Raw genomic sequence first — 14,950 nt, forward strand, 5'->3', positions numbered from 1 at the left:
AAGATAAATCATCTGGAAGCCTTGGAATTGTAGAAACCAATACACAACTTCTGCCCTGCAAAGATTTTTCTCTTGTCACCCCTTAACAGAAGGAGTTCCTGTTTGTTTTTTAATCTTTAGAAAAATTCAATTTGGTCCCAGTTCTGAACAGTATTTTCCATGTTTACAAAATCTAAACTCTGACTTTGACTGAGCCAGCTCTGGAGTATGAAGAAGATATTGTTATGACAGAATTAAGACCAAATAAGAAATTTATAAGTTTTTGTTGGTCCCAAGAAAACAAGTAGAAATTAGTCTGAGATTTGAACAAAACAGATCCCTGTCTCATTTTTTGATATTTAACTCAGATTAAATTTTGTTTGAGCCATCTCATGAAGAATTACAAATTTGGAAAAGAAATTAATTTGAAAGCATTTTGAAAGATAGCAGAAAAACAAAGATGCATACCAGTACCACTCTTCAGTAATTGGAATTCATCTTTTCATTGTTGTTACTCCTGAATTATTAGTATCCCTGAAAGTATCTTAGAGGTTGAAGAATGCCTTTCCTACCCATTTATTCTGTAGCCTGACACTAGCTACCATTAAGGCATTGCCACTAAGTCTGTCTGAATATTTCAGTTCAAGAAATATTTACTTGAAGGCTCATTTGCCAGGTAAAACCACAGAATCCCTATACATTCTAGTGCTGATACTTTCAATGGTGAGAGAACTGGGTGATAACAAGTAGCTTGCTGTTAGCGTGAGATAGTCATGAAGAGTGTGCCAAAGGAATGAGGTCCAAGAAGTAAGGACTAGGGAGGAAATTGTACGTTGTTTTACTTTTCTCAAATTATTTTAGTATATGTGCTACCGAAGTGAGCACTTTCTTGAACTTTTTTTAAAGAAACATTGTAATATGTTGTTTGAGCATTTATAATGTCTTTAAGAAGATGATGGCCTGGGTTTCAAGTCTGTTCTGCCATGCTCTAGCTATAGTAAGACAAATTACCTGAATTCTGTCTCTCTTCTTCCTAAAATAGGGATGAAAAGTTTCATTAATATTTAGTGAGAATTAAATTAGGCATAATACATACAAGCATTTTTTATAATAACTGACATCAGCGAGTACTTACCATCACCACCATCATCATCATCCCTTCATCACCAGGAACACTACCATCACCATCATCCACAAAATATTCTGGTCTTTTAAGTGAGGAATAAGAGTCATGGAGAAGCAACTTAATTTAAAGAATGATTAAAAAAAATAGGTTTTAGTGAGAATATATGTAACTTAAACAATGAGCCAGAAAAACAAACCATGTAACTATTTTATTAGCAAGTACATGCTATGAGCGGTTGTCTAAAAGGAAATTAAAGAACTGAAAGGTAAAAAATGTAAACACCATTTTTTCAAAAAGAACACCAAGGTAAAACAGATGGAAACCACAGAATCACAGAACCTAATAAAATTTAGAGGTTGACACTACAGGTTTCAAATACGAGCTGCCAGTGCAAATTTATTTCCTAATACAGTTTAAAAAAAAAAGAAAATTAAATCCTTTGAGCAAAAATACTTGACCAAGGCAGTTAGCTATTGCTAGTTAGATAACAGCATGAAACTGGCCATTTTGGTGGCATTTTTATATTTTGAAACTTCTTTTCTAAGGTTATCAAATCATAGAACATCTTGAATATCTTCTGACCAGTAATGTTCACAAAAACACAGAGTCTTTAAGCAATATTTTCTATGTATATTGCATGAAAGGGGGTGGGGAGAGGCACAGGCGCACACTAGACATTTTAGAGTGCTGTTGAAATCATTTTCTTTTGGCAGTCATGTGTTTGCACTCATTCAACAAATATATATGAAGACTTCTTATGAGATGGGCACTGATCTAAGCAGTAGACATATCAGCATGAATAAAATCAGAATACCCTTTTATTAAAGTGGAGAACACAGATAATAAATATAATTAATTAAAATATGTAGTTTGCTGGAGAAAAAGTGAAACAAGAGTAAGAAATGTATATTTGTGAGAATGTGGTGGTTAGGTAATAGGACAATTGAGAGGGATTTTTTTTTCTCAAACTGATTTTTTAACAATACAGTAGTTTATTTCTATATCATTTTGTGCCTTTTTCTATCTCAGTTGTAATCTCCATGGGCTTCCCATCACCAAATCACCTGTGTGCCATCACCATAGTGTACTTCTCTTCCACCGTTTTTGATCCCATTCCCCATTACACCCCCATGAAATGTCTCTGGTATATAGTTGTTCATCTTTTTTTTTTTTTTTTTTTTCCTGAGAGGGTTTTTTTTTAAGTAGAACACTTAGAAGGTGATGTTTTAGTAAAACCATGAAAGACCTTATGGAATTGAGTCATGAGGATATCTGGGCCAAGGAAATAGCAAGAGCAATTATAAAATGAAAGACTCCGAGGCAGTGTATGTGTTTAGAATACTTGAAAAACAGCAAGGAAGTTATCTATGACTCCAATACTAAGTAGGAAGAAAACAAATAAAAAGGGACTTCAGAAAGGTATTACGGGCCTAAATCATTAGGGAATTATAGGAGATTGAGTAGAATACGTAAATATATGAATACCAGGAAGCACTACGGGCCCATTTTAGTTTAGTCATGAAGTCCATGGTTGTATGTTTTTGTAGCTACAGTCTGAGAAAATCAGATGAAAAAGCCATATTGCAGTTGGGAGTTTCTTACCAATGTTAGTTATATAACTGTATCTTTAAATCCAGGTTTTAGGTCTCTGTTTACATTTATATTTTAGCGGTTGTTGGTTCATCTTACTTGTAAAATTTGACCATTTGAATGCTAATAGAAAACCATTTTTCATGATGAATGGTGATAAACCTTAACTAAATTCTTATAAGCAAAAATAGATTCATGAGCTGGATGATCTCTCTGTGAAGTAAAAAATTTGCACCCATGTTTCTGTAATAGGATTGTTAATCATTAGATCTAAACCACAAGATCTAAAAAGGAAATTGTGAAAAAAGTGGGGGAGGAGCCCAGATGGCATGCGGTGGAGGATTATGGGTGCTTCAGTATTGGATGTGGTGTGTAAAATCCAGATGAAGAGGTATGAACCTAAATCATACACTGTGTTATAATTATAATCTGTGTTAACCTCCATTTTTAAAAAGTTATTAAAAATTTGTTAAATAAAATTTCTAAATTGTATCTTAACACCCTTAGTGATTTATTTCAAAACATATCTAGTTTTATTGATTGACTTAGATAATTATGACGAGTGTCATATGCTAATGAGATTTTGGGGTTTTTTTCACTATACCAGTTTATAGTGAAGGTGCTTTTTGAAGTAAGTGTGGCAAAGGAGCATCTGAATCAAATAAGAAACAGATGTAAACCATGAAAAAATACCTTACTCTGAAGGTGCAGGACCCTTGCTGAATACAGTGATTCCCTACCAGAGTGATAAATTTACTCTGCTATATTTTATCCTTCTATAAACATTCAAAACATTTACTTTTTTTTTTTTTCTGGCTTCTCCCTCCCTTTTAGATAGTTCCCTTGACATTTAATCAGAGAAACATATCTCATAGTAGATCTTTAAACAAGAGAACTTGGATTAAGACTATTACGTGAGCCATATAGAAAAAAAGTCACGAAGTGACACGAAGGCAATTACATAATAAAAGATTTGCTAATTTTTAATCTTCATTTTCCTATGTTTGGCATAAATATACTTTGATTTTATTGAGTCTTTGTATATATTCAGACTCAGTTTACCTCCATTCTATTAATGAAAAAAATTATATGTATTCAGGTAGCCTTGGGAATCTTATGCTTGGTCAAACTGAAAAAAATAATTTGTAGTGGACATTGTGGGTATTGTTTTTAAACTTCTTTCTTCCCAACATCCCATCAATCATCAGATATACCAATCCCACATTCAAAATAGATCTTGATTTCACTACACATGTCCATTTTCGTCATTGCCATCATTCATTTTAAGTCACTGATCATCTTTCACCTACATTATCAGTATCAAAATACCAAAAATTGTTCCTCTTTCTGTATCAGGACTCAGATGTACATATTAAAACCTCTTTAGCTATACATTTTTCCATTTGAATGAATGGAAGTTAAAGAGAGTGGAACAGAGTTAGAAATAAATAGATGTGTAATTCCCATTAATGCACAAGGCTTTGGGTCACTTTTATAAAAATCTGTTACATTTTAAAAGCTGATTTTGTAATTTTTAAATTTGTGGACTTTTGAGATAAAATTGGTTTACAGCAGTGTGTATCATTTTGTAATTTTAAGATTTTTTTCTTTAAAATAAAACCTATGAAGCAAATAAGAATCTCTAAAATGAATCACCTTAAACATTTTTTGAAAATGTCAATTCAATGCTGGTGGAAAGTACTTATAAAATATGTAAAATCCAATTATCTTATAGGAATTCACAATTTTCTGCAGTGTTCTTTGAGTTAGAGACAGTTTTAATATTATAGCCTCTGTTGTCATGGAAACAAGTCTCTGAAGGCAGCCTCAGAGGCTAATGATTCCATGGTGTTGCTATGGATAGAAACAACTGAGACTGTTAGTCACATGGTCAGGAATGAAAAAAACAGAACTCTTTGGTGCTTATTTTATTGAGTGATACAAATGGAGAAGGAAAAGAATGATTTCATTATTTTAGTCACTGTTGTCTAATTAGTGAACTACATCTATAAGATTTTTTCAAGATTAAATGTTTATGCTGAATTCCTTATTTTTCTGTAATAACCCAAATATAGTGTATCCTTCTGCCTCATTATATAGTTTAGAATTCCATGTCTTCTACAGATCCCCAAAGTTTTTTTTTTAAACCAGACTCTCAATTTTGTGCTCAAAATATCCTATTACCTCTGTTTTATTCTGTTATCAGATCTAACTAATGTTTATGCTGTTGCTTATCAACCAGTCTTCATTTGGTTTTCTGTATAAGACTGTATTTTTGTTTCAGATGAACTCATCAGATTATCTTGTTGTTCTGTAATTCTTTGTTACTTGAATTGGTAATTGTGTCAGCTGTGAGGGAAGGCTTTTTCAGGCATATAATATATATATTATATATGTCTTAGGAAGACACAGGAGCATCCATTTATTTTCAAAGTAACTTGCCCAGTACCCTATAGAAAGTGAAGTGGATTAATATGGTAAAAGTTGTTTTGGGATTTTTAAAATAGTATTCATTCCAAATGTACTTTTGAAGAGGTTCAGGGCTAAGGTTGACATTTATTATTAAAAGGTTTATAGTTTATTATAAAGGGTTTTGAAGAATGACTGTCCAGTGCAGAAAATTGTTGTGTTTGGCCTTGCAATTTGATATACACATGTAACTTTGTATTTTTATGTTAAAGTAGATTATTAATAGCTACTATCTGACCCTACTAAAAGGCATAAAGAAATTCAGAGGTGATGGATATGTCTGTTACCTTGATTGTATTTATTGTTATATAAATGTATACATATGTTCAAAAATGTCAAATTATACATTCAATATGTGTAGGTTTTTATTACACCTAAAAACTATTTTAAGAAGTAAAATTCATCTTTGATATTCTTAGTAATTATTGGGGTTTTTCTGATGTTTAATGATTAGATTCAAGTCATACATCTTGGATAAAACTATCACAGATTCTTACAAAATCTATCAATCAGATAGCATGTGATTTTGATTCATCGCATCCCTAGTAAATGTTTGCTTTGATTAAGGATAGCTAGATTTCTGCACCCTAATTATATGTTTTGAGGGGAGAGGTGGTGTCTTTATATCTCTGCCACATTCAAACTTTCATCTATTAGAATGAAATGGAAGGTTCATTCAGCAGCAGTAGAAGTTTTCACATCCATTGATGTCCCTGGAATGAATTATTACTATGATGGTTGCCAAATGATGATTTTGTAATTCCATTATTTTGTCTACCTTTTTTAGTTGACTTTCTAGTCTCATCTCTGTTTACTCACTCTCCATTAAAACTTCCCTTCCCTTTCTCCCTCAACCCCATTCTTCCTGGTAGCCAGTATACTTTTCACAGAGCCTCAAAATTATTTTTGCTGCCCTTTGTCATTTTAGGTTTGTTTGGTTTTTTTGTTTGTTTTGTTTTTATATTCCACAGATAAGCAAAACCATCTTTCATTTTCTTACTTCATTTATCATAATCACCTCAAGACCTATCAATACTATTTCATCTTTTTATTTTTTAATAGCTGAATAGTATTCCTAATTCCTCCCAGTTTATTTTTTGTAAACAGAACCTTAGTTGTAAAATGAAGGGTTGAGCTTAATCCATAGCTGCTGCAAGTCTAGTATTTCTTATGATTGATATTATTTTCAGTTTATTACTAGAGAATGAGATAATAAAAGATTATAATCACTATTTTTTTCTTGTAGTATATACAAATGTTGGTGTGAATGTGTAAAACCTGCAACCCTCAAATTGAAACAGGGTGGTTGGAGTAATAGGAGCAAGAGGATAGGATACCAGGATAGGCCAGAGTGGCCACCCCAACTGTTTTCTAAGGCACGCCATTTTCATTCCCATAGCATTATTTGATGGTTCCAGTTTCTGCACACTCTCACCAACATTTGTTTCTTTATGGACTTATTTTCCCTTTTTTTTTCCCCCTTTTTTAAAACAGCCTCTTATTAGGTGTGAGGTACTACATTGTTGTAACTTTGATTTGTATTTCCCTGATAAATGATGTTGAGTAGCTTTTCACTGGCTGTTTCTGTATATTCTTTGGAAAAATGTCTTCAAGTTTCCATGCTTATTTTGTAAAATGAGTTTTTATTGATTTATCATTTGTTACATACCTACATAATTTCAGAATTATTTCACACCTCAACATGTGCACATGCTTTATTCACCCACTACCACAGCTTCCACGCCACTATACTGCCCCATAGCCTCCTCCACCCCTATCTTCCCTCTGGCACCTGCATATTCTTCACAGGAGTCTAAGAGTTCATTTTTTGTAATTTGTGTTGTTATCTATGTTTGTTTCCATTAGTTGTTTGTATTACAAATGAGTGAAACCGTCCAATAGTTATCTTTCCCTTTCTTACTTATTTCTCTTAGCATAGTCACCACAAGTTCCATCCATCTTGTTAAAAACGTATGCCTATTTTTCAACTGTCTGTATTTTATTGTTGAGTTGTAGGAGTTTTTTATGTTTTATGGAATATTAAACCCCCATCAGATGCATGATTTGCAGATTTTCTTTCGTTTTATAGGTTGTCTTTGCCTTCTTGGTAATGCCCCTTCATGAATATGAGATTTTAATTCTTATAGAAATACAGTTGTTTATTTCTTTTTAGCCACTTAATGCTTTTGATGTCATAGTTAAGAATCCATTGTAAATCCAAGGTCATGGAGGTTTATAGCCCTGTTTTGTTCTGAGAGCTTCATAATTTTAGTACTTATATTTATGTAGTTGATTAATTTCAAGTTAGCATTGTTTTTAATGTGAGATTAGGATTTAGCTTCTTTTGTGTATATCCCATCATCATGATCACTGTTGAGTTTTCATATGTTCTTTAATTAATCTTGATTGCTGATTTGATAGGCAAAAAAAGGTCATCATTGTAATTTTATGTTGTATTTCTTTATTAGTGAGGAAAACCATGCTTTCAAGTTTAGCACTTAATTTTTGTGTTTCTGCTACATGTAGGATATAGCATTCATATAATAATATTTTTTAATTAATTCAGCTTTTAGGGGTTAGGTCTTATAAAATCCCTGTTCTGTTTTTAAAATATTTGATTTTTAAATATTATTTTTAAATTACTCTTTTTAAAAATATTTGATTCATTTTAGAGTAATTGATTAAAGATGTTAAAATTTCTTAAGTATGTCACTAAAATTACCACTTCTTTTTTTCTGTTTTCCACATAATACATGTGCCAGAATGTTAGTGAAATTAATGATTTAACAAGTAGGTTATTACAGTTCCTTGTATTAGAAGTTAATAGCACAGATTATTTCAAATGACACAGGTTCAGTTTCTAATCCTTTGAATCTTTTGTTTGTGGATTTGTAAGTTCTGATTGCCTGTCTGCTAGGTACCTAAAATTACTTTGATTCTTGAAATGTAGGCAAGAAAGTAATAAAATATGTTCTGAATGCTAGAGAAATATTTGGTAGTCTGTGAAGCAAGTATCTTGTCTCCCAGAGGAGGAGTAATATAAGTCATTATCTTTTATTATTTTCATTTAAACATCTAAGGATGTCACTTTTTTTTTTTTTAACTAGAGCTCATTTTAGCTATAGTCCTTAAAATTGGTGTTGGTGGTATGATTATTTCTAAAATAATTTCTGCAAAGTATTTTTGTAATTTAAATTGGAATATTTTATTTACTCAATTATTTCTAAAGACTATATCTTTATGAAAAACTTTCTGTTGTGTTTCCTTTTTATTTTGGTATTTTTCCTGATTTTTTGTTGATGATTTTTAGCCAACAGAAGCTGTACCTCCCTCTTCTCCCACTGTCCCTGTGATCCCTGTCCTGCCAGTCCCTGCTGAGAATACTGTCATCCTACCCACCATACCACAGGTTTTTGTTTCTTTTTTCTTTATAAAGTTTTATTTGCTTTTAATGTTTCATTTGTATCCTTTTAAAGCTGTTTTTAATAATTTCTTTGTTAGATTTTGTAATTCACCTTGGACATCAGTGGGTATTTTGAGGAGAATTACACATTTCAGAGTAAATACAAAATAGGTTTAATGTTTGCATTTCATTTGGTTGTCTATGAAATAGAAAAACATCCTAATCTTCATAATATTGAACCTTACTAGATTTTTACCATGTATTATGTACTTGTAAGTCTAAAGTCATTTTTCAGTGCTTTTGTTTTAGGAAATTTTACTTTCTTCAAATTACTGCCCTTTTGATGTTGTATTAGATGTATCTAGTGGATTTTGTTTTCCTAAATATTTATCTTCTTTGGAAATATGCATCTTTCTGTCAATTTGTTTGGATAACCTATTTCACATTTATTTATTAAAACTAATCACGAATGTATATAAAGTATATGGGAACTCAGTACTGTATTTACAACTTTTATATAAATCTAAAACTATCCTAAATTATTTTTTTAAGAAATTAGCATGTAACAGTCAAAATATGAAATGATAACCAAATGTTAAAGTAGCTGAATATTTTGAGCCTCAGAACTTTTGTGGTTTCAAGGTGTGGCTTATTGAGACCTTAACTGCTTTACCAACAGTCATCCAAAGTCAAAGTAATAGTAGCATTATTAAGTATGATAGTGATATTTGGTGTGAAAGATCTTAGTTTCATTTCAATTGTATAAATGTGTGTTAAGGTATGTTTGCTATTATTGATAGCATAACATCTAGATAAAAATAATGTTTGCTATATAAACATAGTTTCTTTCAATATAAGTTCCATGGGGTAGAGGACTATAGATTATCTCTGATTATTCACATCTCAGTGCTACTCTCCTCCCCTGAAATACAAAAAATCAGTAATAATACTATCAAAAAAAATAGGATTAGGGGAAATGCTAAGACTTCAGTTTATATTAATGTTTTAACATTCCGATATAATCTTTGACTATGAAAATCATTAAAAGGCCGTTCATTGTGAAACTGGGTGAATTAATAAATAAATAAATCCAGATGGATAATTTTCTGTCTTGCAGAGAAGAAACTTGAGTTTATAAATAATATTCTAATTCAGTAAACTAAAATGATGGTAACATTATAATAATGTAACATTTTTCCAAGTATCTAGGATATAGATGTACAATATACTTTAAAGTAAGAGAATTGAAAGTATTTTACTCTTCATCTTTAGGTGTTAAAATAATTTTCTAAACTTCTGTTATTTTATAGTAGATTTTGTTAACATGTATTCATAGGAAAACTTCTTTTCAGAGTTCTCTGATTTACTCAAGTTTCTTAGTTTAGCATCATACTATACTTAAAAATTGTTAAGATATTGCTTAGCCTTGTAGTTATAAATAAAGGTCTTAGAATCAAATTGATGTAATTTGGAACTCAATCTTACCACATACTTTCTAACCCTAAGCATTTTACATAACCACACTATTAGTTTGAGATGTTTCACAATGATTGAAAATATAATAATATATATTTATAAATACATGTACGTACATGATCTTGGCTATTCATATTGTTGCTGTCATTTCATATTTCTTTGAGAAAGTAAACAAAGGAACCAGCTAGAAAAACAAAAGAGGATAGTGCACAAAGAAAAACTTATTTTAGCTAGACTGATTTTAGGTTTTAGTACATTACAAAAGGCCATGTAGCTTATAATGTATTATGTGAGGAGCCAATGGCTTTAGACCTCTATTTCTACCAGGTTTAAGGAACTACATGCAGCTGATGTTATTGGTAATGCTTTATAGTTCTGTTTTAATGTGTGAAAGTCCTTGTTTATATTTATGTCTGTGCTTTGGAAAAAATGGTTTTCATTTATTGTCTTGCTTTTGTTTTAATCATGTAAATACTAAAATGAATACTAAGAAATGTACAAAGAAATTTGATAACATTTACCATTGCCTCCAAAGAGCCTACTGTTTGTGACAAAGACAAGTTAACAAATAACTCCCACATTACAGTTTTATTAAAGGTATATCCAGTACAGAACACCATATTGTTCTGGACTCTTATTAGAGTTCCACAATATATCTGATTGTTGGATCTTAAATTATTTAATTAGTATGATCTACAGCATAACTTGATTTATTTTCACTTTTACTCATATTCTTAAATAGAATAGTATACTTGGGATAACCTTCATGAGCCAAATACTAAAATCTAACCTCAGTGCTGTTTTCCTGTTTGTGTTTTTGTGGGGTTTTTTCTTTCTTTTTTATTTTCAATTCATTTAAGACTGAAGGTAAGACTTAAGGTTGCAGAAATGTACAAAGAAATTTAATAAGCCTTTACTCAGATGTTAGTTTTATTAGCACATCAACTTTATCATTTCTCTTCCTATCTAATCGTACATTATTTTTTATGAACTATTTAAAAGGAAGTTTCACCCATACCCTTTAACCTTTAAATGTTATTAGAACACTAAACATTTTCTTCCTAAGAACAAAAATATTTAATACATTGAGTTAAATCAGAAAATCAACACTATTAGAATATTGTTACCTAGTCTGCAAACCTTAATTATATTTTTCAGTTTTCCCAATAACGTTCTTTACAGGAAAAACAAATTTAGCTCTTTGGCCAGTATAATACAACACCTTGTGCTTAGTTTTCATGACACTTAATCTAGAATAGATCCACAGTCTTCTTTTGTTAAGCATGCCTTTTTTTTTTTTTTTTTTTAAGATTTATTTATTTATGTTCACAGAGCTGGAGTATAGGCCAGAAGTGTGGTGGGTAAGAAGGTTCACCAGAGACAGAGTGGGGAGCAAATCGACAAAGTACACTGCTAAGGGGAGCAGTGGGCGGGTCAGGAGAGGTCTGCCACACCATGTGGGTCACCTCTGGAGCAGGGGATCGAACTCTCACTGCATTGGCTTTGGAGAGCTTCATAATGTAGTGCTTTAACCCGTTGTACCACCAGCGAGGGCCTGTAAGCATGCCATTTTATGAGAACAGATTTTTTTATTTTGTAGAGTATCCCTCAATTTGTATTTAATGCATTTTCATAACTACATTACGGTAAATTTTTCCAACTTTTCTTATGATAAAATATATGTAATATAAAATTTTCCACTTTAACTCTTTAAGTTTGTAGTTCAGTGGCATTAAGTACAGAACTCATCTTGAACTGAAACTTTACCCATTAAGTGATAGTTTCCCATTCCTCCCTTTTCCCCAGGCTCTGGCACCCAAGATTTTGCTTTCTGTCTTATGATTTCAACTACTCTAAGTACCTCATATAAGTGAAATCATAGTGTTGGTCCTCTTGTGGCTATTTCATTTAGCATAATGTCCTCAAAGTTAGTCCATGTTACAGCATATGTGACATCAGAAGTTCCTTTTTTGAAGGCTAAATAATATTCCATTGCATGTGTAGTCCTCATTTTGTTTATACGTTTATCTATCTGTCAATATTTAGGTCACCTCTACATTTTAGCTGTTGTAATGCTACTATAAACATGAAGGTATAAATATCTCTTAAAGACTCTTTTCGGGGCCCTCCCTGGTGGCGCAGCGGGTTAAAGCACAGCACTGAGAAGCTAAAGCCACTTCCGCATGAGTTCGATTCCCGCCTGCCCCGCAGGTGACCACATGGCGCGGCAGACCTCTCCTGACCCGCCCGCTGCTCCCCTCAGCAGTGTACTTCATCGATCTGCCTGTTCTGCTCCCCCCTCTGTCTCTGGTGAATTCTCTCACCGCCCCTGAGCCTCTGGCCTGTACCCCAGTTCTGTATGAATAAATAAATCTTGAAAAAAAATCTCTTTTCAGTTCTTTTGAGTATATACTCAAAAATGGAATTACTGTCTCACATGTTAATTTTATTTTTAATTTTGGGGAGAATTACCACACTCTCTTCCATAGCAGCTGTATATATGTATTCCCACCGACAGTATACTGCAGCTCCAGTTTCTTCATTTGCCAATACTTGTTACACAGACAGTCTCTTACTTAGGATAGTTAAACTTAAAATTTTTTAACTTTACAGTAGTACAAAAGCAATATACATTCATGGAAATTGTACTTCAACTTTGGATTTGGGTTAGTAATATACAGAACAATACTCTCCTGATGCTGGGCAGCATCTGCAAGACACATCTCCCAGTCAGTCGTGCAATCTTGAAAGTAAACTGCTGATAGTCTACAGTGTTCTATGTTGGCCATCATTTTTGATTTACAATATTTTCAAACTAAGATGGATTTATTGGGACATAGCCACATTGTAGGTAAAGGAAAATCTGTATTTTGTTATTGTGGAAGAAGCCATCCTATGGATGTGAGGTGCTATCTCATTGTAGTTTTGATTGGCATTTCCCTTAGTGATGTTGAGCATCTCTTCATGTGCTTATTAAGCATTTGTATACCTTCAATGGAGACATATTTATTGAAGTCTTTAACACACTTTTGATGGGTTATTTTTCTGTTCTTGAGATTTAGAAGTTTTCTATATATTCTGAATATTATCCCTTAGAGATACGTGATTTACAAATATTCTCTGTCGTTCTTTGGGTTGCTTTTTAACTTCCTATATCTTCTGATACATAAAATGTTCAATCTTCAGGAAGTCCAAATTGTATATTTTCTAAAATATTTATGCATACAGAACTGGGGTACAGGCCAGAAGTGCAGGGGCAGTGAGAAGATTCACCAGAGACAGAGCAGGGAGCAGAACAGGCAGATCGATGGAAGTACACTGCTGAGGGGAGCAGCAATGCAGGTCAGGAGAGGTCTGCTGCGCCAGATGGGTCACCTCCAGGGTAGAGATCAAACTCATGCTGAAATGACTTTTTCTTCTTAGTGCTCTGCTTTAACCCACTGCGCCACCAGGAAGGGCCCTGTCTATATACATTGAATCCTTGTATAATTGTACTGCAAAGCTTTTTCTCAGTTTTCTTCAAAGAGTTCCTGTTTTAGGTCTTCTGTTTAGATTATAGGTTCATTTTTTTTTATAGGTTCATTTTTAAGTTAATTTTTATGTATAGTGTTAGGTAAGAGTCCAGCTTTATTCTTTTGAATGTGGGTATCCAGTTTTCTGGTATCATTTGTTGAAAAGATAGTCTTCTCCCCATTTAATGTTTTGGCACCCTCCTTGAAAATAATTTAGCCATGAATTTTAGGCTTTATTTCTGAAATTTGTATTCTAGTCATTGGTCTGTATATCTGTTTTTATATAAATACTGAACTGTTTTGATTACAACAGCTTTGTAGTAAGTTTTGAAATGAAGAAGTGTGAGTCTTGCCGCTTTGCTCTTTTTGACTTCTTCTGTTTCTGCCATCTTCTCAGAATCTATCCTGTTTATTTTTATAAACACTTTAACAGTAATCATGTTAAGTGGTAGCATTTAACTTTTAATGCAGTGTAGTGTGTCTCAAATTAGAATCCAAGATATATTCTCTGGGGTTTGTGAGTTCTGCATTAGAATAATACTTGTTTATTATTCAGTAGGGCAGAAAGACATTAAATAACATAATGAAATTTTGATAAATGCTAAGAAGGAGAAATACAGTGTATAGCATTAAAGCATTTTCTAAATTCCTAGTTTTTTATCTATTTTTAAATTACTGCATCTTAGAATTATTTTATCATAATTTTTTAATGTAATACTGCTCTCTAAAGTTGTAGGAGGATGTTGTATGTGTTATAGCAACATTCCATATTTATGAGACCCTTTATTTGTGAAATTAAATATTTAAAAGTCAAATGAGCAAAAATGTTTCCTAAGGCATGATTTTGAGACTTGGACCAGATTCTTTAGCATAGTTTTCCTATTTTTGAAACATTCCTGAACCTTTATTAACCTCCCCATCCTTATCCCTTTTCCTTAAGTGAACTGTAAGACTTTATTATTGTACAAATTGAAATATATGCAATGTATGCAGTTGACCTTTGAAAACACAGGGGCTATAAGTACAGACCTCCCATGCAATTGAAAGTCTGCCTGTAATTTGTGGTTGAGTACATGAGTGTGACCAAGGGTAGGGGGGGAAAAAATGCACATATAAATGGATCTGCGGAGTTCAGACCCGTGTTGCTCAGGGTCAACTATATGCTATTAGCAAAATATAATAATTTATTAGTTTCTATAGTTTACATCATGTTTTCCTTTATATTACTTCTCTGGATCTCAAACAGTCCCTTTGGGAAAATCAGGCATTGCCGTCTCTTTATAGAAATAGAAAAATGAGCTTCAGTAACAATCGTGATTTAGCTATAGTTAAATGTCACTGATCCATAGAATAATGTAGAAGAGACTTAGAACCAGGTTTTGATGTGTTACTTGA

The 14,950-nt window shown here is 32.4% G+C and overlaps 1 protein-coding gene across 16 annotated transcripts in view; it reads left to right on the plus strand.

Annotated features, from left to right (window-relative positions):
• DLG1 (discs, large homolog 1 (Drosophila)) overlaps positions 1–14,950 on the plus strand; it is a 206,024-nt gene that overhangs the window by 96,847 nt on the left and 94,227 nt on the right. For 9 of the 16 annotated variants that reach the window (XM_004675115.2, XM_012733445.1, XM_012733432.1 and 6 more), the window contains one exon: positions 8,475–8,573. The exons of the other annotated variants lie outside the window; for them this stretch is intronic. In XM_004675115.2, the coding sequence (XP_004675172.1) occupies positions 8,475–8,573 (99 nt within the window). The remainder of the gene's footprint in view (positions 1–8,474; positions 8,574–14,950) is intronic. 16 annotated transcript variants of the gene reach the window in all.

This window comes from Condylura cristata, unplaced genomic scaffold, assembly GCF_000260355.1.
Source record: "Condylura cristata isolate star-nosed mole 26May11 unplaced genomic scaffold, ConCri1.0 scaffold00003, whole genome shotgun sequence".
Lineage (NCBI taxonomy): Eukaryota > Metazoa > Chordata > Mammalia > Eulipotyphla > Talpidae > Condylura > Condylura cristata.